A 24,575-nucleotide genomic window follows, 5' to 3' on the forward strand; every position below is an offset into this window, starting at 1 on the left:
CCAGGGAATAAGTGGGATTGCTTGATGGTGAAAATGCAAAATGTGCACTCAAACAAGGCTTGAGAGAAACTTAGTGAATTCTTTGCATTTGACCAATGCAAGAACCTCACAGAATGGAAATAGGGAAAAGGTGGCAGATAAGCCTCAGTGTAAAGGAATATTCTAGGGAGAAATAGCCTCATACATCTGAATTCAATTGCCAGTTATAATTCTGGAAAGAAGATTTGGAACAATTATTGACAGCTCTCTGAAGTAATTGTCTCAATCTACAGTCACAGCAAAGCATAGCAAAAAATCTTGCCGGGCATGATCAGGAAAAGTATGAGGAACAAGAGAGAGGACAGGGTTTCCCTTCTACATAAAACCGAGGTGGGCTCATACATTGGTTACTGTGAACAATTTTGGACCTTGCACGTTAAGGAGAGTTAGAGAAGCTACAGAGAGTAAATATTATGTGAATTGCCTAGCCAATATATAAGGAGATATTTAAAGGCCTGAAATTGTTCCCTTTAAAGAGGTGAAATTGAAAGGAAATGTAATTAAGATTTAGAAAACTGCTGCAGAAGAAGATAAATGGAAAATCACTTCCTCAAATTCTGTAGTGAGGAACAGACACTTGGGGGGACATGATAAAAATAAACAGAGAAATATCTGGAAGAAATCAAACTACTTTGTTTCAGAGGAAGCAGAGAACACCTAGAACTTCCTGCCCCATCCTCAAAGGCTGGGGAGTCAGGTCATCTCTTAGTAGGTTAAGACAAATTAGGCGTGTTACAGACACCAGGTTCATAAGTGAATGATAAATGAATCCATCAGGGAAATACAGTTTTTCATGTCTGATTAGACAGTTCTGCTTGCTGAAGGGAGAATACATGGGACATAGATTTTGCTAAAGTGGCTTTTCCTCCATCACTACAGTAGACAGAATACTGGGGCAGATGGAGCACTGGTCTGATCCAGTATGACTCCGCTTTCTATTATTTTCTCAAAATTAAATTTATTTTTATTATTTTTTCTCTTCTCCTTGTGCTTATAACACAAAATTTCTAGGCAAAACCTTCTTATCATTTTGAACACCTTTTGAATTATTTTGGATAAAGCCAACATTCTGAACGGTGGACAGAAGTTTTCCATGTTCAGTCCTCAAGATGTTGTATATATATTCAACCTACCAAAAGAAAAAATTTTGGGAAGTAAATTGTTAAGCAAAATGAATACATGATTATATTAACTGCAAAAAATAGGGTAATAATTTTACTCGTTAGAAAAATACATTTTATTTATAGTTTTGACAAAAATCAAATAGTAATATATCTGGACCAGTCATCTAAAGGTCTCAGTATAAATCTCATACTCTTATATGGCATCAATACTATTGAGATTTAACCCAAAGTATATACACTGTAAAATTAGGTGATTGTTTTCAAAATCTGAATTCAGCATTAATTACAACCATATACATATTATATTCTGTATGTAAAAAACTTTGATTTAAAACATTAATTAGCTTCTAAAGCATTTATTTACAGCCTTTTTTACTTTCTACATGCTTTATTTTTTTATTTCATTCCAACCTCTTAGCCACATGGCTCTTGCTTAATAAAAAGCCTTCAGTTTTGACCTGAGAATAGTGTTGTCCTATTATTAAGTGAATAGAAGCATGTCTCTTGAAAACATCTTTCTCTTGTGGTACAATATTGTCTTTAAATCTCTTTCTTATCCATTTCTTTTCTCCCATTACCTCCCCCTGAAATCACCGTAGTGGATTTGAATGAGTTCTCTTGAGAATTATTCTACTTTATAATTACCTTTCTGGTACAAAGCAAAACTTCACTTTAATAAAAATAAGTCTACATTTGCAATTTTTTTTTGTATTGAATCGCTTTTATAGAAATAGATTTTAAAGATTAGTTAGAAATAATTTTGTATTTTTAGTAAGCATTTCCAAGGCAGACTACTGGAAAACAGTCCTTTCTGCTGGAAAATAAAAAAAATATCCTAACTTCCAAAATGCACCTCCAGATTATTATTTAAGAAACAGTGTTGAACAAACACATTATTTTGAAAAGTAATAGATTTTCACTATTTTTATTAGTTTGCCAAAATATGTTCCCTCTAGAGCTGTTTCAAGCTATGGATTGTGAATTTGAAGATAATATAATGAAATATGTAGAAAGTTGGGCTTTCTTAGACAGAATAACCTCACTTTCAAAGACAGATGTCAGTTTGGACCCACAGATTTGGATATGGAAGTAGTATGCCTTGAGCAAATTGCCTTTCTAGGTCACTTGTTAAGAGTCCAGATTTCAGAACAATCCCTGCCAGAAGAACCAGTGAACTGTGCCATGCCAAGGTGGACTCTCTTAAGGGACAGTAATTTTCTTCCTAGTACAAACAAGATTTACTACACCATGACATTCAGAGAACAGGAAATAAAGAAAAGAAATAATAAATTATTGCTACTACTCTAATACATGTAATGGATCTTGTATGGCATTCTTTGAACAAAGAATTTTTAATAAAATCTACCCTTAAATGAGCTGCATAACTAGAAATCTCAATATTCTTTCACTTTTTTGCCTTGATTTTTAAATTGCCTTGCTATGCTAAAAAACTCAATAAGTACTTATGTTTACTGTAAACATAGTTTAGTAAAAATAAATCCAGAAAATCACCAGTCTGTTCTCCTGTTAGAAGTATGTGTTTTTTGCATTCACTTGTATCTCCATGAAAATTAATATTTGTATTTAACTTTTATTTGCCTGGAGCATATGTTTTAGAGATTCCTCAAGCCTTTATCTTAAAACATAATGAGGTGGAAGATCAACATTTAGCAGTTTTACAGTGACTGATCCTTAGTAGTCAAGTTGAACCTTATCTCTTACTGGATATATCTGGATTTGGGGAATCCCAGTGGTTATTTTTGTACTGACTATCTCTGGGAGTTAAATGCTCAATTTATAATAGTTCTTGTGAAAATAATTGTGCATTGCCATTATCTCTCTCTCAGTTTTTTGTTGGTTATGTAAACATGAGAACACTCATAGAGCTGTCAAGAATTCTGGAACTTCTATACAAATAATTACAATTGCATAATTTTAATTATTTTAATAATTTTTTTTCTTTGCATTGGAGCTTATGAAAGCCACACATTTTTTGAAAGGTGAGCTGGGAAGGGAAGCACTGATATGCTGCAAAGTGTGAGTATTGGGCATCCCTTATGCATGTGAGGAAGGTTGGGATAAACAGAGCACCTCGACTGAAGTCAAGGGTGGAGCATTTTAGGGTATTTTGGTGGCGGTGTAAGCAACAAACCTCTTCAGAGCAAGAAGAGAAGATAAGGCCTTAGGAGAAGTTTTCTGTCCTGGTTTCCTTGTCTGTGTACGGCTGTAGCCTTGGTTTGACTGAAGCTACCCTTGAATGGAACAAACAAAACAGAAAGGGAAAAAGAGCAATGATGGCCACAGGAAAGCTAGGCATCACAGCTCCATTTGCTGCTCTGATTACTGGTTACTTGCTCTGATAGGACAGAAACTAAAGTTTTACAGCCTATGAATACCCAGGTGTAGTGAGTTCTCTTTGGCCACACATCCACACTGCACAGCCGCTCCTGCACTCCCCCTCCTTATCAGGAGAGAGGGAGGAAATGGGAAGCTTGTGGGTCAAGATAAGGACTGGGAGATTGGTCGTGATCTCTGATTATTGTCACAAGAAAAACAGTCTCAGCCTGGGAAAGAATAATTGAAATTACTGTTAAGAAAAACTGAAATACTTTCCTTCCAACCTGCCAGAAAACATTTTCCTGAAGAGTCTCCTCTCCAGGGGCTGCAGCTTCTGCCCAGAGTATGGTCAAGCATGGGCTCTCCCACAGGCTGCAACCTCCTTCAGGGCACACCCGCCTGCTGTGGTGTGATGGTCACACATGTGGCAGTGTGGATACCTGCTCCTCCATGGTCCTTTGTGGGCTAGAAGGGGCCAACCTGCCTCACAATGAGGATCTGCCCAGGGATCCCTCTTGGATGCTGCCTCCCCCTCCTTCTTCTCCTTTCAACCTGCAAGGGTTTTTGTCACACTTTTCCTCACTCCTGTCTCCGATGCTTTTCCTCCCGTTTTTAGGCACTTCCTAAACACATTGCTGCTGCCCCAGCTGTGGGCTCAGCCGCAGCCTGCAATGGGCAGCTGGATCTGGCTGGAACTGGCTCTGTCCAGCTGGGAACGGCTGTGTCCAGCTGAGCAGCCCTGGCCTCCCCTCACAGAGTGTCCCCCCCCGCCACCCACTGCAAGCAAAACCTTGCCACATGAAGCTATTTTAACAGCTCTTTTAACCTAAATTATCTCAGTTTCTTTTGTGTTGAACTAAGCCATCTGCTAGGCCTGCAGCTGTGTATTGCTGCTTGGACCAGAGCACAGCAGGGCAGTGAGGTCGGGTGGGGTATGAGACTAGAAGTCTCATACAATCAGACTTTTAGGGTTCTCAGAGGAAACTGAAAATGAAAGTAGGGCTTGAAAAAAATGAAGACATCTGAGAGAATAGTAATTAAAAGGAGTGCTGGACATTTGCAGAAAGTCCTGAGGAAGAAAACAAGCTGGGGACCAAAGGTGTCACTGGTATTACCCCATGACCTCTCAGTGTTATCACTGCTCAGTAGGCCCTGGAGGTCTCAGCATGTTCTCTGCTTTCTAAATGTAATAATTCTATTGAGACGTCCAACTCAGAGCTGAAAGTAATTTTTGTGCCTTTTGGGAGGAGTTTAATTTTGGTATTATTTTCTTTGTGGTTGGTTTATTTTTGGCTGGTTATATTTTTGAGTTTTGGGTGTATTTTTTGTGTGTCTGACTTTGGTTCTTTTTTTTTTTTTCTTTTTTTCCTAAACATTTATTGCTAGAAAATTAATGGTAGAATTTGCAAAATTCTTAAGAGGTTTGCTGTCAGATCAAGATTTTTTCTCTGAAGCTTAAAAAGTATGCATTTTTCAAATCCTGTTCAAATTAAAGTTCCAGATTTAGTAAAGATTAAAAAGACCCCATGAAAATAAGAAGCTACAAATTTAAGTATAAATAAATCGGTAATTCCAACACTCCTATAGATGAACAAATTTGTGCTTTGGAAAAGCTAAAATGGCCCATTTTTGTGAATGTTATTCTTGTAGTTTTCATTTTTCTTAGTTGTTCAGAGACAATTTTCCTTATCTGATCACTTCTAAACAAGAAAATATTAAAATTATATATTATTAGGTTGGGAACTGGACAGCTGAGGTGACCAAGAAAGTATTTTTCTCCTTCTGTACTGAACAAGAGAGGCAATGTTTCTAGGATTGTGGGTCCCTATTGTTGCTCCAACTTGGCAGCTGTCTGGTTAGGGGTCATAGTTAAGATTCAATCTCCTATTACATAAAGGAGGACAAAATGAAAACAGCATTGGTGTTTCAACAAACTTGTCTTGAGATAATCAGGGTAGCTGGGAATTTTCTGCAGAGCCAGCCTAGTGTCATGCTGTAAAATCATTCTCTGGTGGGATCTATGATAGGCAAACCTTGATAACAGTTGTCTTGCAACTTCAGTTGCAACTTCATCTCATGTCCTTGTTCTTTAGACTAAAAACTATAGTATTTGGTGGTAGTGTGGTAGCTCATAAATTTTGGGATAAAGTTACATGAGGCATTTTTAACATAGTTCTGTTTTTACACTGACACAATTTTCTTGCATGAGTAAAGACCAGTACAGACTAGCATATCTCTGGTAGTTATGTACTCTGGTTTTTTGCAAGTCTAATGCCAAACAGAATGTACTGGAAAGTGATGGGAGTGATTTCTTTCCTACAAACTGTCTGACATTTATCTGACTGTAAAATCTTAAAAGAAAATACATTTCACAGAAGAAAATAAAAAGGTTTTGTGTTGTTTGAAACTTGGCACAACTTGAAACTTGATACAAGTCAGACAAAGCTGTGAACTTCAGCCTGAGCTTTAAATTTATCCTTAGTTACTTTGATGATTTCAGTATTTTTTGGACTTTAACTTTTGAATCATAATTAAGTAAAAATTTGATCCAGTAATTAGTGTAGATTTAATTTACTCTGCTAATGAGAATAAATACATTTTGGGTTTGTAGTGTGGAATACAAGTGAATACAAATGAAGAAGATTGGACAAGTTAATGGAATAGAGTAAAGTCAGATAGCTGGAACTGAGAATTAAGAATTTTTTAAAACACAAAAGGAACACTACTGTCTGCCAAAAAAAGAGAAAAAAAGTAATTAATATAGCAAAAGATTACTTCTAGAACCTAGACACAGAAATTTTGGCAGTCTGTAGGGCTATCTCCATCTTCCTGTGGGATATATAATTCAATTAGCTTATGTAATGCTCGCTAATAAATCATCCTATATACACCCAGCTGGAGAGCTTATAGGAAAATAAGTTGTTTTCTCACAATTCCCCATGGATATCTGCATTTATAGTCTGTCAAAGCTACTGTATTACCTGCAGGAAATGTGAGTGCCCTTGGATATCCTTAAAGAATTAAACATTCTAAAGTTATGGGAGTGTGAAAATAAATTTAAAATACTGGATTTAGGCAGACAATTTGGGTTGCAGCTGCAAAATACGACTCCTTTGGGATACAGGTAAAAACTAGGTTTCTGTGATCAAGGACAAACACATATTTCTTACACTGTCTATTGCACTAACCAAACTCCTGTAATTCTGGAGAAATATTAACTTGCTGCTAATTTGTGTGGTTTGAATTTGATGATTTTTACATTAGCCTTATCAGAGGAAATTGTTATTATGTGAACACATAAACATTTTTCTATTTGCAATTAGGCATTAATTGATAATGAGAAAACGTTTATCAGGAAATACTGATAAAAAGCTTATGTGCATTCATTTATATAAGTAATTCTTTATTCTGTCCATAATTGCCTTACTAACGTGTTACTTTTACAGCAGTAGGCCCTAATATAAAAAATTCTAATAAATAATTATAAGACTGTGGCTCAAAAACATGCTTTAAATATTTAATAATGATTGGGATTGCATACTTTTGGTTGTAAGACTGCTTATATAAAGCTATATTTGCATCTCTGCAAGATTAATGAGTAAGAACAAGTATAGTGAGTGTGAGCTGTAAACAAAGGATCTCTATATAAACAAAAAATTGCATCAAATTAGAGACTTCTGTTTATCAGACAGCAAAATAGTCCAATACTTTTTCTAATCTCCAGATGCAGTCTCTTGCATTTGTTGAGCTGAATGAGTAACTAATGTGTTTTAAAGGTGTGTAATCAATGTATTATTATTTCTCTTCTCAGGAATGTGAATCTGCTCCCTGCATTAATGGAGGTTCTTGCCAAGATGCCATCAATGCATTTGTTTGTGTTTGCCTGAGTGGCTACACTGGCAGGTTTTGTGAAGTTGATGTTGATGTTTGCAGTGAGCCCACACTGAACTCAGTTCTTTGTTACAATGGAGGTGTATGTGTTGATGGACCTGGAAGAATGTTTCATTGCAGGTTAGTATGAATACTGTCATATAATTGTTTAAATTGTTTAAATTAATACACATTGATTTGTTAATATTTCAGGGCAGTACAGATACCATGTGCACTATATGAATTCAAATGGATTTGGTGCTCAATCTAGTCATCAAAAATATTATCTTAAATGATTCATTGCTAACATCAGAATCTTATATCTGGAAAGTTATCTTCTAGTGCTTTTCAGAATCATGGGTGGAAATGTCTAACATAAAGTGACATTAAAATATTTAGAATTATTATTTTATTGTTATGTGTGTACTCATGTGTTTCATACTCAAAGGGAAAATGAACTTGCAATCAAATTTAGATGGCAGGTAATTTACATGTTATATGTGCACAGACATATCCAAAACAACATCCTAAGATCCATCATCATCATTCTCCAGCTGTTAGACTTCTGCCTAAATGCACTTAATTTTATATCTTAGACACTTGTAATATGGTTTCAAAATTTGACTACTTTATAGACTGTTTACATTATTATGACAAATTTTAATATCTAAGTCCCTTTTCAATTGCTACATTTGTAGAAATATTGAATACTAAGAACTTCTTTTATAAACATTCTTAAGAGAGAAACATAAATATTTTCTCCTATAAAATCATATATTCAAGGTCCCTCTGGGTGTTTTACTCCAGTGAATCTACTGCAGCACTCAGCTTGGTGTCATATGCAAATTGGCTGAGAGTGCCCTTAATCCCACTATCTATGTCATTGATGAAGATATTAAATAGTGTTTATATCATGACAACTCAAAAAATATTATGGTTTAGCTTACACCTTTCAACACATGCTAAAGTAATTCACACTCTTGATTCTGCAGTGGGCTATTACCTGCACAAAGACTTTGGTTGTGACTCAGATGTCTCATAACCTGTTTAGTTCATTATTGTTTGATGGCCACTTTCAAAATTCAAACCTGTGCATTGTCCTGTTTCTTCTTTCCCAGCTCATTCTCACTCTAGACTCATTTCTTCAAGTACAGCAGCACCCTTTCATCTTTCATGGATGAATCCTCTGAATTAAATTTAATCACTTATATTGTTTTCCTCTTCTGCTTGGGATTTTATACCAAACATTGTAAGGATATTTACCTTGCACTTGCTTCTGAGCCCAGCATTGACCATCAGGAGGACTTCATGGAACCAGATTCAGGGAACTTGAAAGGAAATATAATCAGAATTTTTAGTGTTGCCAAGATCACAAAGGTTTTCATGAGTGTATAAAATATAACATAATAATGTAAGGTAGGTTGATGTAAGATACAGTTGTGATTGTGCAAAAAGAAGTACATTTGATATGTCTCCTTTGATGGGGTCCAGGGAAAGGACTTTTTTCAGCTGATTTCCTCTCCTATATTGATATGCTTTAGAAAACAGACATAATTCCCTTTCTTAGCATTCAGCAGTTGCTACAGTTTCAAGTAATGCCTACAAATAGAAGTAAGAAACATAAAAAGATCATAAAGTCAGGTTTGCTACTGTGCTGTGAATGTTACGGTGTGAACCCTACTCCTTTTGTACCCTTCCATTCACATGTCTTAAGCAGTCTGAACAATTCTCATGTACAAACTGGAGGATAGGAGTTATATGGAGGATAGAAAAGTGGAATTGAGGAGCAAAAAAAAAGGAAGAGAGAAATATCTCTTACTGTAACAAAACAACACAAACATTGTGGAATGGTCAGCAAAATGACTTTAATCCAATATTGCTTAGAGTCTTCCTGTTTTGGGATGTTTTGATTTTGTGGGTGGTAGATCAAAAAACAGGAAGTAGTGAAAATGGTCCAGTAATGGGCAAGTGTCAGGCTGCCTTAACTGTGAGCACCACTGCCAGCTTCACCTACGATGTATGTGATGTTTTACTCAGTAGTACAATGAACACTTCAACTTTCCTTGAATTATGTGTAAATCAATTACATTAACAACCCTACAGGCTTCTTGTGAGACGAGTATGAGAAATACCCTTTGAAATATTGCTCAAATTGTATGTTATCTTAAATATCTTTCTGTCTTCAAACCCCTGGTTTAAAAATAAAACAACTCATTGGAAATGAGAGAGATGCTGGGAGTTGTAATTCAGTTCTATCCTGGGCAGATTGCCACTGAATCAGTGCTTCAGGAAACAGATTACCATCTGAAAGGATGCCCACCTACCTTCCTTTGTATTGCAGTCTTCTCAATTAAAGAAGTGCGTGCTGGCTGCCACAACAATAAACAATATACGAATAAGCAGATTAATAATAAAGATAACATTGGGCTTAGGGGGCCTTTCAGAAGACAATTCAATCCAATATTCATATGATTGATATAATGAATGTGTAATAGGAATTCCAGAGCCTTTTCATGGAATGTTACAAGTATTCTCGGAAAGAGAAATTGTTTATATAAAATACCCTGAAATTTCTCATTGTATTTAATCCACTGTTGGCTCATCTCCACTTTTGCATCTTTTGGTCCCAGACCATTCAGTGTATTTAAGTTGAGATTTCAAAATGTAAGCATAATAATGAGAAAAAACATTCTTCCTTCCCCTCTAATTCTTGCATTGTCATTTTTCAAATGTTTATTTCAAGTACTTCTTGTTGATTAGGTTCAGAAGTCATAGCATCTTGGAAGGATTATCTGTGTAGTGCTTTCAGCCTGATCAGGTGAAAATAATGTCAACAGTCCTATGACAGGTCTTGCCTTAGATTATGTTCTTGAATATTATAGCTTCATTGTACTTTTTCAGCAGTTCACAGAACATATGGGTTTGTAAACATGGGGTTTTTTAAGGGAAAAATGAGGAAACTTTTGATGGCATTCTGTCTTTTTCAATCTTTTAAAAATAATTTATTGTTATTGTTATAAGTTATAGTTTAATGTATTTATTGTTTGTGAGTCTGAGAGATGTGTAGCACCACAAGTTTGATCCTATCTTTTGATTCACAAAGGAGGACTGGTGCTTTTTAAATAAATTTTTTAGAATACATTTGACTACATAATTTTTTTTCAGAACTGAAGCTTTTTTGGCAGCATCTTTACAAGATTATTTTATACTCAAGACAGGTAAGTGTGAATATTTGATCAACAGAATTACTGATAAAAATGCCAATTTTTTCTTCCTTCAGTTCCTGAGATCTTATAAAAGTCTAAAATAGGAATATGTTATTCCACATTTCCTCAAAATAACGTGCAATTATTTTTAAACATTCATTATAATATACACCTATCTATTCTTTTATTCTACTGATAAGGAAGTGGAGTTTAGATTTTAGAGCATTTTGTTTCAATTACCTACGTATTCTAATTTTCTTGATCTGTTTGAGCAAGGAGCAGCAGTCCTCATAATTAACTAGGACTGCTATAAGGATCTAGGAAAAGGATTAAAACAATTCAAGCATGGAGAGGTTGTATGAGCAAAAAACTGGAGTCTGGAAGACATATTATTCTGTGGCTGTAGTATGCAGACAGCATATAAGATAAGAAATGGTAATGTAGAACAGTTTGTCTTAGAGCTTGTATAGGATAAGCAGTATACTACTAGCGTGAAGCAAACAGTTGTGGGGGAGGACCCTAGAAGTGCAGTCATGTAGGGCAGCCTAGGCAAATGTATCAAAAAAAAGTTATTTTTCAGAATCAAACTTGTTTAGGATTTGTTAAGTATTTTTAAGCAGAAATGTGATTTATCAGTACTGAACATTCAGTCTTTTACCCCAAGGGAAATACAGCTATTCTTGGAATTGTTCATGTCAGCTGTACCTCCAGGAAATACACTAAAAGTTCTCCTGTATTTCAACGGTTTAACATGGGGAACATTTACACAGCTGTGTGCCCCCATCAACTCAAAAAGTGACTTATTAGTATAGTATTTGTTTTGAGGCTTACTCAGGTCTTGTGTGCTGGGTAACAGAAAAGGCTGCTTCTGCTGGAAGATTGCTAATTGTAAAGCTTCATTTCATTTAGATGGTGGAAGACAGCTTGCAAGGTCTGACCAAAGTTGCAGAATATACATTACACAGAGCTATGCATCTATGTTCCTCAGCACACTGAAATAAATGTAAGAAGCAAGTCATATTTTAATATGGAAGAAGGAACTTCACTGGACCATCAGAATATCTTAAAACTGGCAAGTCATAAAACAATAGGTTCTCACATTTGTATGAGATATTAATATATATGCAGTACACTGTTTCAGCTATGAGAACATATGCCACTCCATTTATATGAAGATAACAAGATGGATTTAGCTGATTTCATAATTGACTGCCTAGTTCTTTACACTTAGTGAGGCATGAATATTTTAGTGTTTGCATTGTGTGTATATATTAGGTTACAGGAAAACAAAACAAAGTGTGTATGGATTCAATCAAAGAAGCATATAACCCTGTATGCTATTTCCAGAAGTGGCCATAAGATGATTGCCAGGAAAAAAAAATGAAATATGCACGTGTTATTTGTCATCCAGTACTTTCTTATGTTCTCTCAAATGGGGTTTTCCTGAACCTGTTTTTATTTGTTCATTAGAAGTCAGTGAGTGTCTACTTGCACCATTTTCCCTTGAACATATATAAACTTTTCCTCTGAGGAGGAGGCTTTGACTAGGAAACCTCCATAGATCCCTGTCCATATCAGCTGTTCTGTGCCAATGTGGTACAGCAAACAGATCCACAGCTCTCATCTGTTGCATGGAAAAATATCTCCCTTTTAAAAAATTTTAACCACTGCTGCTGCCAGCTTTATCCCATATCTAGTGTGGAAAAGGAGAATGAAAAGATGATTCCAAGCCAAGCTTTCCTTGTTTTTGTGGGCCACTGCCACATTGCTCTATGCCTCTTCCTTTCTAGGGTAAAGGTTTCTTGTTTTCCCAGTCCTTTCTCCTTCAGAAGCCATCACAAACTTTTAGTCATCCTTGTTGCCTTTTTTCAAGGCCTTTTAATAACTATTTTTCCTTTGCTAACAGAACAGGACAAGAAGTACACACAGTATCCAGGCTGTGGGCCACCCACTCTGTGATTTATACAATGGCATGGTTTTTTTCTCCTCCTCTATTCCCCCCATTACAACAGCAACTAACTTTTCAGTGATGCTGTGAGGAAAGGGAACACATGTGTTCAGTATTATTATTATCTGGCTGATCACTCAAATGTAATTTCCATGGAGAATAGTTAGACAAAGTTAGCATGCTGCATGTATCTATACTACTGTATGTATTTTATATCTATATATATGTATATATATATATATATATAAAATGCATATAAATATGTGTATACATTATTTTTTTCATTGCATCACACTTTTTTATTTAATCAAAATCTCATTCTTACCATCAGATAAATAAGAATAGAAAATTATGTTAGTCTTATTTCCTAGTTATTTATCCATTTTATAATGACAAGTGCTGGTGTCTTCATGTGAAAAATACTAACTGTAACCCTATCAAATGAAATAGTATAATAAAAATGCAGATCATGTCCTGTATTTTCGTACTTACATGACAAGAATATAAAGGAAAAAAAGAGCAAGTCTATCGTAGTCTTCACTTGATAGCTGCTAATAAAAAAAATTACTTTAATAAACCGCATTTAATAACTATTAACAAGCCCCTGCACTTTGAACTATAAACAGAACTGTAATCAAAAAGTTAGCATGTAATTTTTTTAAAAGTAGCTTTCTCAGTGAATTATTTTTCAGAATTATTTTAGAAATATTTTTGAGAAGAATATTGAATATATATGTTGTTCTTTTTGTATGATGTTGCATGTAAAATGTTGCAATCTACAATAGTCATAACGAGGCAACAGATCTGTTTTAGAGCGGTTGTGCCTGTATTAACAAATTAACCAGAAGGTCAAGATCACAGAATTTGGAATAAGTATGTAAACCTAATAAATAACGAATAAAAATCTGAAGATGCTTAATGTGTACAATATGCCTGTCTCCTAGAGCTTCTGGGCAAAGGCAGAGGAAAATTATCATTCTGTCACTCAAGTGGATTATATGTTTTGATATTCAAACATATCAAACCATTTTAAATACCCACTGTGATATTTAGCTAATTACATAAGGAAGGGGAAATATAGAAAATTGAAAATTACTAGAAGCGGTAAAAGTGGAACATGAAGAAAGGGAAGGTGTTAAGACACATATCCAAAACATGACTATATATATTTATTTATTTAGATAAATTGATGCTCTTTCTTCTGCCTTTACTAGTGATATTTACAATGGCAGCACTTAATCTAGTTAAAATTACCCATTCTCCTTATTGTTTTACTCTCCTAAAATTCAACAGTAAAGTGCAATCTGCTAGAGAATTAGCATTGTCTACAAAAATGCAGACAGCAGTGTCTGGAAATGAGGCACTAAAATCTAGTAGGAATAAAAACACACCCAAAAGCAAAACACAAATCTAATACAAATCACCCATCTGCCCAGCTCCAGAATAAAACCATTTTAAATCTTACATCTGAATAGCTATTGTCAATTGTTGTATTCTATTTTTTAAGCAAACCTTTTAAAAATTCATTGCCTTAAAAGACACAGGATGCCTCTACCCTATGTATGCATTAGTTTGGGGTTTTGGCTTTGTTTTTATAGCTAAGTTGTTTTGTTGTTTTATGATATGGAAGACAAATAAAAATAGCTGGTGGGAATCACAGTCACATCCTCATTATACAAGGGACTGAGCAGGTGGGAATGTACCTGTAACAGAACATTTTGGTTTTTTCTAGTTATACACAACGAATATTTAATTCAAACTTACCCAAAACATGAATGCCTAAGCAAAATCCAAGACCTAGAAAAATATTTAAAATTTCACAGTACTTTACAATAAAATATGCTGTTTATTTATACAGCATACCATATGAAATACTAAAGCATGTTACACAAGTGGTTCAAAGACATGTCACTATTGATATTTTTGCTGTTAGTCTTCAAAACTTTGTGATATTTGTGGCATTTTTTTTTCTCTTTCCAAAATGTGTATTCTAAGCACATATAGAAAATATATTGCTAAGAGTTAACTGTCTGAGCATTTTATAGTGACTGTTTACAAAAGCAGCAACAAACCTATCAGAATTTGCATCACTTAAAAATAAGATTATTATACTTGGTTACATCATATTAACAAGTCATATAATGTGACAGTTCACAATGTTTAATATGTTATTGCTTAAAATCCCTTATTTACTCTTTTATAGAGTTCAAACCTTCTGGCATTTTGCAAACATAAGAAATTTACTACCTTGTATCTTGAGTAACAGCCCTCAATTTGAAAAAAAAAGGCTGTGCTTCATATGAGGTCTGCTAACTCAGAATACAAGACAACAATTTACTGTAGAATCCTTGAGGGTATTTTTTAATAATTAGATTATATGCTCACTTTTTACAATAAAAATTGTTACAAGAAATATTTAAAAAATGGAAAATATTACTCCTTATTTTAAGACCAAAATAGAAGTATTACCATTTCAACTTGTCTGTATAAAAAAGGTTTCGTCTAAACTTGTCCATTGACCTTGGTAGCACAAAAAATTTTAAAGCCTGTTTCAGGTCATTGCTTAAAGCAACAGAATTTCTGCAGGTTATATTTGATGGATTGAATGATTGATTTTGCTTTTTAAAGTGCATTTATTGAAAAAGTTGCAGGGCAGCTTACGCCTATTTAATTTCATTGTAGCTTGCATTTAAAAAGGTGAGAAAATGAAGTAGGTTTGAAAAAATGTAGAGCATATTTTAATTTTTTTCTCTTAAAAAGCAAGCTCCTATTATTTTTCAGATTGATGCTTTGTAGAGATGGGCAAGGACATAGATAAGGGAAAAAGAAAGGGAAAAAAGAGGGTATTATGAAGGTAAATTGGTCATTTTAAAGGCCATAATAAAAATGTTTTTTCCATCTAAGTTCAGCATTTAAAATGGACATTTCAGAATTAGTCTCCAGGGGAGCCATACAATTTTTTACAAGCACATGTCTATGCCAGGATGCATGAGCATGATTAGTTACTACCTTAGATATTTATAAATATTTCATATTTATAAATAAATATTAAAAAGTGCATATATATTTATTTATAAATAAATATAAAAAAGTGCATCTGACTGAGTAGCAATACTGGAAGTATACTCATTACCATAAAACCCTTTAGTAATTATAAATACTATTTGTACTTACTCAAATTTAAATATAAATATAAGGCGTTGTATTCTATGCCTAAATTCAACACACAATGTAATTCTATTAGAATTTCTCTTAAGTGTCATAAACTGTGTATATTAATGTAAATAGAATTACATATTCTTTCTTTTTATGGGTTTACCTGAAATGCTTTGCTATTTCCTGAAGATTTCATGCTGAAAAAATCTCAATTTCAGTTCTGTAAGACACAGCTAAAGACCAGTGTTCTCCCAGTTTCTATTAATTTGCACTGGTGAATTAGGTTCTTTTTATGGGAGCTCAGCCCAGGGGAATAACCATTTCACTTCAGAAGATAATGTAGTACATAGTACTATGTACATGTACTACAGTACTAGGTAGTACCCAGCTACAGATTTAATTTTTCTCCAACTGTGTACACTTGAATTACTTCATGCTGAAGTAACCATAACTTAGGAAACACTAATGCTAGAAACAAGACAACTTTTGTAAAATAATCTTCCTCAGGCTTTGAGCATTGAAGTAATAGTTTATTTTCATTGCTGATAAAATTTTCAATAACTTTCTGTCTAATATTGAAATATAGTTCTCTGTACTCATTATTGTGTTAGAGAATTAGGGGAGAGAAAATGGAACATAGGAATGGCCATTTAGTGTCAGACCTCAGCCTCATTTTGTTCTCTATCTAATCCTGTACTGATTTCAGAGGAATGCCAGTGGAATTCAGTAGAAAAAGATTTTTGTCCACAACTCATCTACCACCACAAATAGGTCTCATTTTAACTGGTTGGAGGCAGTGATTTCCCTGAAGCATAAGTTCAAGATCTTTCATAAAGGTTATCTTAAAATATTTTTGCATTGAATATGAACATTTCTGTATCCACTAAATTTCAAAACATTTCTAAGATTTCCCTCACAAGTCTACCATTAAAAAGTGTTCATTTGTTAATTTTTAATAGTGTTGTGTAGGTCATAAATATTGCTTTATATGTCTCCTTGTTTTGATTTCTTCCAGAACTCAGTTTTACCCAAAGCAAGTATAAGTCATTCTGGATGGTTGTCCCTGAAACACTGTTTACTGCATGATTGCAGATGCTCTGTCTTCTTCTCTGTTAGCACTTCAGCTACTAGGTACTTTGGTTCTTACTAAGTATTCCTAGTATTTTTCTCATTTTCTCATCAACAATCTACTTGTGATGGCCTTACAGTAAGAAATTTAATTGCTATTTTCTCTCAAATATTAAATAGAGAACAGAAAGACTTCAGACTCGGCCATCTTTGCTTTCCAAGCAAATGTAGAGGACCAACGGTAAGTAATTGCAAAGCTATGAAAGTAAGGAGCATAAAACATAATTCTTTACTGCCAGTGGTCTGTTGGAATTAAAATATTTATTTTTTTATTCTAAATATTAAACTGATATAGAAAGTGTAATAAAAACTAAAAATAATAACATGTGAAGAGGGCTAAAAAAGAATGAAGAGACTGTGGTCATCAGCAATTCTTTGACTATGTTTCATTATTTTCTTCACCAGCAAAGAGTTGTCTCCTATTTTCATTTATTTCATTTATTTCATTTATTAGTGATATTTGATCCAAGGTTTAGAAAAGGTTAAAGGTGCAATTGTAAGGTGCAAGCCAATTTTCTATCCCACTCTTACTTGCACACTGGTGAAAACAATTGTTTTGTACTATGTTTTGTAAATCTCTCAACAGTTTCACATATCTGCAGCTAGCTAGATTAAGAAATTAAGATGGCACTCTAGACACTACTTTGGCAATGGGAGCAGTAAAGTTAGCTTAGAATGGTAAACTTTTAAAAAAACAGTATGCTATAAACCTTGTGCAATGCCTTAGTTGTCTCATTGTAATACATTCTCTGGAGAGGCAGGAACTGGGGAAAAAATTATAAGCATCTGGTTTTCACTCTAAGTCTTACCATGTTTGGCAAACAAAAACAGTTTGAACTGAGAAATTAAATTTATAGTTTACTCGTGAGTAATCCCAGCAATCTACAGGCTTGTTTCCTGAAATTCTCTTCAATGGGAAGGCCACCAGACATGATACATTAGGCACTGTTGAGAACTTTTCTGGTACAATATGGTTGAATGACAAAATAGAAATTAGATAGTAGGGAAAATCAGACAGTGGAAGAAATTGTGTGAACGCTAATATTGTTAACAAATACTATTTTTACTTGTTTTGAAGAAATGAAAACTTTCCTTTTTTATTTAAAATCTTAATTAAATGGATAAATTGTCTCATACTGTGCATGTGCTGGAAGATGTGCCAGGTTGAAGACCACATTGGATCAACAGAGAGCTGTGGTTGGAACACAGGAAAATAAAAGGGAGAGTTTGTGACCTTTTGTGACCTTTAAGAGTAAGGGCAGGCAACTCAGGAAGACTTACAAGGATGCCTACCTAGCCTAGTTAAAAGTGTCCCTGTCCATAGGAGGGTGGTTGGAACTAAATGATCTTCAAGGTCCCCTTCCAACTCAAACCATTCCATGATTTTCTATGCTGTGAGGTTATGCAGGTAAAAAATTGGAAACACCAAAGCTCAAGTAAAACTTAATCTTCCTAGTGGCATAAAAACATATTTCTAGAAACATTAGCAATAAAAGGAGGGATACAGAGAAGCTTTGTACGTTAATGGATGCGAGGGGGGAAACGGTGGAAACCGAGGCACACAAATCTGATGTACTTGATGCCTTCTTTGCCTTAGTCTTTAACCGTAACTGCAGTTGTTACAGGAATCAATTGCCTGGAGAAAAAGGACCTGGAGATGCTGGTTGACTGCTGGCTGAACACAAGCCAGCTTTGTGCCCAGGTGGCCCAAAAGGCCAAAGGTATCCTGACTTGTATCAGAAGCAGCATGGCCAGCAGGATTAGGGAAGGGGCTATTGCCTCTGGTGAGGTTGCACCTTGAATTCTGTGTTCAGAATGCTGGAGCACGTCCAAAGAAGCTGGAAAAAGGGTCTAGACAGTAAGTCCAATGAGGAGTGGCTGAGGAGCTCATAATTGTTAAATGCCCCAATTAACTTTCTGTCCTTTATATGTTTGGAAATGGGTTCCAAGAAGACTTGCCCATGACCTTTCCAGGGACAGAGATAAAGATAATTGGCCTATAGTGTGCAGTCTTCCATTCCACTTTTTCTTCTTAAAGGTAAACATGGTATTAATCTTCTTCCAGCTAATAAATCACCCAAGGCCACTGACAGCTTTAATTTCCATGTTGTGATAAGTACTAAAACAGCCATTATATTTTCCTCACAAATTATCTTTGTTTTTCTTAACTAACTGTAGGTGGCTGACCACTGATATAAGCACAATAGAGAAATACCTATTTTCATTGCTGATTCCTTCATTTACACTGAAGCAGTTGGGAAACTTCAGGTATACATTTTTTAAAAATTGGCAATCTTTATAAAACATGATAGCAATAACACACACCAACATATAAATTGTTCTCTTATAGCAGCTGCACAATCCATCTATCTTTTTCCTATTGGTTACTGAACAGCAAATGAAGGCAATCCAGATGATCATGGTAGCCTGCCTCCTAATAGAAAAGTGTATTTAATCAGTTACTATTTTCTTTGGATTCATGGATAATACTGCCTATAAGATCCTATAAAGGAATCTGTTGTATTATTCTGAAGTATGGCAGCCACCGCTTATTTTGCTATTTTTTGAGTGATTTTGTTTTCATTGTGATTTTGGTTTTGCTGTTTGTTTTTGTTGATTTTGTTCGCTTGTTGGTTTGATTTTTCTCTCACACTTATGTTATGGAAAGTTAAATAGATGTGTTTGGAAAGAGGCTGCTCCAAGGTATGTCTTCTAGAAGCATTTTTTTGTTCTTACTGTCTCCTTCTCTATCTTCTGAGTTTTCTCTAGGTTGTCTTAAACAGCTAGTATGCTTAACATTGCAGAGGTTGCAGAATATATAAACACTATAAACCCAGCTGGATAAGCTCTAAATATTTGAATAGATGTTTTACTTGGATAGAGTGGTAAAATCAGTAACATAAGCCTTGTCTTGTAGTTCAGTCACGAGCACAGATATAGAGACAGTGAATGGCTATCAGTAGAAGAGATCAAATAATAGTTGATTGATCAGCCTTAGTTGATTGTCACTGTTGTAATTGTTATATAATCAAACTGGAACAAATGGAGTAGTCTGTATGTTTTAGTGGCGTCCAATTTGCATTGTCTTCCCTGAATTTATTCTTTAGAGTTGTGTGAAAAGAGTACAATATACCAAACATATGTAGCTAAATTACCATTTGCTCCTGCTAACTCTCTTTTTCCTCTTTGGTTGATGTACAATATAGAAACAAAAGACCTAAAAGTAAAAATCAATGCTTCCTAATTTTGGGTACTAATTTGAATATGTCCCTGACTGATACAGAACAATAGACACCTTTGGGGATAGGATCTAAATAGCTTCCCAGATTGAGTTCTCAGTAATGAAGCTCCTCTTGAAGATGAAAATGCCCTGTTAAATCTGTTGTTGAGTATTATGCTGACAGTTCATTTAGTTTTGCTTCAATCTGTGGATACCTTTTGAAAAGCAATAACAGAATTTTCAGTGATTATACTATTTTTCCCTTTGTTTGGAGAGAAATGCTGAATGCTTCTACCTGAAAAAACAAACAAACAAACAAACAAAAAACAAAAAAAACAAACATCAAAACCAAAACCAAAACAAAAAAAAAACAAAACCAAAAAATACAAACAAACAAAAAAAACCCCAGTTAATGACATAGGCAGACTTTGCAATTGCCTCATTGCGGCAAGTGTGCAAACTTAGAACCTGAAGTAAAAGAAAGACAAGCCCAGACCACTAATAAGTGTGTGAAGGGATGCTACCAGTATGAGTCTTTTGAGAGAGCTGAAGCAGCATGTGTGGCACATATTGCTGAGATTATTCAGAAATTGAGAGCAAAGATGAATGCATGACCTGCTTTCAAATGAGAATGAATGCAGCTCCTGGTAGCTCAGCATGATGTTTTCTTTAGATTCAGAGCCAGCTGCTTCAAAACAATAAAGAAAATCCTCTCCAAGCTATATCCATCCTTCAAATAGGAGACCAACAATAGCTAGCAGGGAGTGGAGGAATTCTGCATTTGCTTTTGCTATATTATTTCAGACATCTCCTTTTCTCATGATTCCTACAGTAAAATCCCATTATGAAAACTGACATCAGCAAGACTACATATATATATACACATGCATGCATATTTATGTACACAACTTTGTTACAAAAATAGTGTTTATCTGGAGAAATAAATTAATAACTCACATTTCCAGTACCAAATATTGTATAAGCCCTTTTAAGATATATGTTAAAATTATTATATTAAACCTTATCACTGGAAGTAAAAAAAATAATGCGCCTTTACATGGAAAAAATAAATTTTGTTTCTGAAGCAAATGATGACTAATGACTTCTGTACACTGCTATAAATATGTGGGCAGAAGACTTGATACACAAGAAATCTTCATGCTGTTCAGAAAATATATACAGTCTTCAATTCAGAGCTGCTGAATTTTATTTTTGAAAATGTAGGCATTGAAAAAGTTGCATTAAAATACAACAGCGTAAACTGAAGGTAGTGCAGATGTTAGTGGTTCTTCAATGTCACTATTTACTCACACTATTTATTTTATGTATAATAACTTTGAAATAGTGTGACATGGTGATTCTTCCCCTCTATTCCACTCTTGTGAGACCCCAGATGGAGTACTGCATCCAGCTCTGAGGTCCAAGCACAGGAGGGACATTAGCCTGCGTCCAGAGGAGCCCACCAAGTAGATCTGAGGGATGAAGAGCCGCTCCTATCAGGAAAGGCTTAGAGAGCTGGGATTGTTCAGCCTGGAAAAGAGAAAGCTTTGGGGTCACCTAATTTTGGCCCTCCAGTACCCAAAAGGCGTCTACAAGAAAACTGAAGAGGGGCTTTTTACAGGAACATGTACTGACAAAACAAGGGGAAATGGATTTAAACTGAAAAGCGGGTTGATTTAAATTAGATACTAGGGAAAAAAATTTTTATTGTGGGAGTTATGAGACACTGAAACAGGTTGCCTGGAGACACTGTGGATGCCTCATCCTCAGAAATGTTTAATGCCAGGTTGGGTGGAGCTCTGAGCAATCTGGTTTAATGAAAGGTGCCCCTGTCCATGGCAGGGGATTGCAAATTTTTAAGGTCCCTTCCAACCCAGGCCATTCTCTGATTCTGTGATCTACGATATATGTGGCATGAAAGAAGATGTTAAATGTTAAGTATTTGACACCATTTCCATTATCTTTTAACATTACCACAATGTATGTGACACACATTCAATATTTCATTTTATAAATAATAAGGTTGTAAATTTCTGTTATAATTTTCATTCATCTTTGTTTCCAGTTTGAATTGATGTTTCCCCCAATCAAAATAGATCCTTGTGTTTTTTTCAGAAGTTCCTGTTAGTTTGACTTTGTATCCTTCACACAATATACAAATAGCCAAAGGAAAAAAACACCAATCAAGAGGACAAAGACACTTCAATAGTCTTCTTGAGGGCTTACAAGCACTGATTGATCATATTATTGTAAAAGGTATCAAAGACTGAATTTCAGCCAAGATAAGCATTATTGAATACTGGCTATTTCTCAGGAAGCATCTAGTATCTCCATGATTAGATCTATTCTGCACTCAACAGTTTTCTCATGCATTACCTTATCATTTACTATTTATACATCTTATTAACTTATATTCTTTACACACTGAATTTTCTAGAGGCAGATCTTTGAAGTTATTAGGCATAGGCCACTCTGAACCTTGCACTTGTTCAGAAACATGAACTGAAAGTGAAAGCACAGCAATTACTAAAACTATGGAAAGTACAATATAGCATTCTGTTTAAAATGTAGCAGGATCGGTCTATTAAGACTTACGTGATGCAAACAGACTTGCAAAACAAAGCTTGCAATTAATCCAAACTTGTGAAAATAGAAAATGCTACAGGAAATACATCTGACAGCCATGGTCTGACTTTGGAAGCTAGCACAAACAAGGAAAAATATATTGGGACGGTGCCAGTATGCCCACATAAATTATTACCATTCAGATCCATTTTTTTTCTGCTCACACAGGGAAGCATCCTGAGTCCTTTAGTGAACAAATCCTTTTTTAGGTGTGGCCGGCATCCTTTCAGCTCCCTGACTCAGGAATAGTAGTTGATATACTGTCAAAACTTCCACACCTTCCTGCCTATCTCCTCCTCACTTATTATCATGGGGGTTAGAATGGAAGTCAGGGTGTGAATCACAGAATTTTTCAGGTTGGAGGAGGTCACACAGGATCATCTGGTCCAACCTTACTGCTCAAGCAGTGTCATCCTAGAGTACATGGCACAGAATTGTGCCCAGATGGTCCTTGAATATCTCCAGAGAGAGACTTCACGACCTCTCTGGGCAATTTATTCCAGTGCCGAGTCACTGCACAACAAAAGAGTTCATCCTAATTTTTTGTGTGGAGCTGCCCAGGTTCAGGACCCTGCATTTGCCTCTTTTGAGTTTCAGACAGTTCTCTGCCTATCTCTCCAGCTTGTCAAAGTCCTTCTGAAGATATGTATTACAGTTTATTTTATACAGCCCTCTGGGGTGTCAGCCACTCCTCCCAGCTTTGTTATTAGTGAACTTGCTGAGGAGGTCTCTGCTCCTTCATCCAAGTCATTGACGAATAAACTAAACATTACTGGACCCATTATTGAACTTTGGGGGACAAATTGTTCCTTCTACCAGAGCCTAAGTATACAGCTATTTAGAGAGGAGAAGAGTAGAGTTCCATCCAACCTCATAGACATCTGCAAGAAAACATACTTTCATTTTAAAATTTTAAGCAACGTTTACAAGAAGCAAACATAAAATTCATAAAGAAATTTTCTCAGTTTAGCTTCCTTTGCAACACAACATAGAATCATTGAAAAAAAAAAAAAAGATGTGTTGAAAGGAATCTTAAAGAACACCTCATTCCAACTTTTCTAACTCCACCATGGGCAAAAATGTCTCCCACATGACCAGGTTTCTCAGGGCCCCATCTGATCTAGCCTTGAACTCCAGGAAGAGGGCATCCACAACTTTTCTGGGTAACCTGTTCCAGATTTCACTATCCTCTGAGTAAAGCATTTCTTCCTAACATGTAAACTAAACTTCTGCCCTATCACTGTCTACCCAGATAAAAAAATCCCTCTCCTTTTTTTTATAAAGAAATAAAATGTTAAGAAGTTTACTGATGTTTAAATCACCTCTTTAAATCTTAGGTTTCGATACAGAGCATCTGGCATTTTGATCTTTAGAATGTCAGCTCTCTGTACCATCCTGTACAGATAATCTGGAAGAGTGTACTCTGTAAACATGGTAATATACACACATGATAAAGTCATCAAAGACTTCATTTAAACTGACCAATTTTATTATTAGAGGTTATTCTGACTTTAATAACATTTATTTGAAGTAGCCTTCAATGTTAAGCAAAACAAAACTGCTGCCCAATCTTGTTTTACAAAATCTCAATGTGTTATGTCTGTGAGAAGTTTTAGGATAATCATACCAATAAAGCCCCCTGCTGGAGATATACCTGCTTGTAAAAGAAACTTTTTCTTCACCAGACTTACTGCCTTCTTGAATGACACAGATTTCCTCGTCCCCCTAGTTGTGTTGGTTAGAAATGTGATCCCCCCCCCCCCCCCCCCCCCCCCCCCGCCGCCACTTTCAATCAGTCTATGCTAGCAAAATATTTGGAGTTCAACCTCAACCATTTTGTCTTTCTCCTCAGGAAGAAACTTGGCCATCTGACAAAATGATAACTGAGCAAGAACATTTTTAAGAGCTAAGCTCACAGTGCT

At 35.3% G+C, this 24,575-nt stretch overlaps 1 protein-coding gene across 1 annotated transcript in view; it reads left to right on the forward strand.

Moving 5' to 3' along the window:
* EYS (eyes shut homolog) overlaps nt 1-24,575 on the forward strand; it is a 708,088-nt gene that overhangs the window by 302,151 nt on the left and 381,362 nt on the right. The window contains exon 27 of the mRNA XM_039729652.1: nt 7,312-7,511. Coding sequence (XP_039585586.1) covers nt 7,312-7,511 — 200 coding nt within the window. The remainder of the gene's footprint in view (nt 1-7,311; nt 7,512-24,575) is intronic.

Source organism: Passer montanus, unplaced genomic scaffold, assembly GCF_014805655.1.
Source record: "Passer montanus isolate IOZ18808 unplaced genomic scaffold, ASM1480565v1 scaffold11, whole genome shotgun sequence".
Classification (NCBI taxonomy): domain Eukaryota; kingdom Metazoa; phylum Chordata; class Aves; order Passeriformes; family Passeridae; genus Passer; species Passer montanus.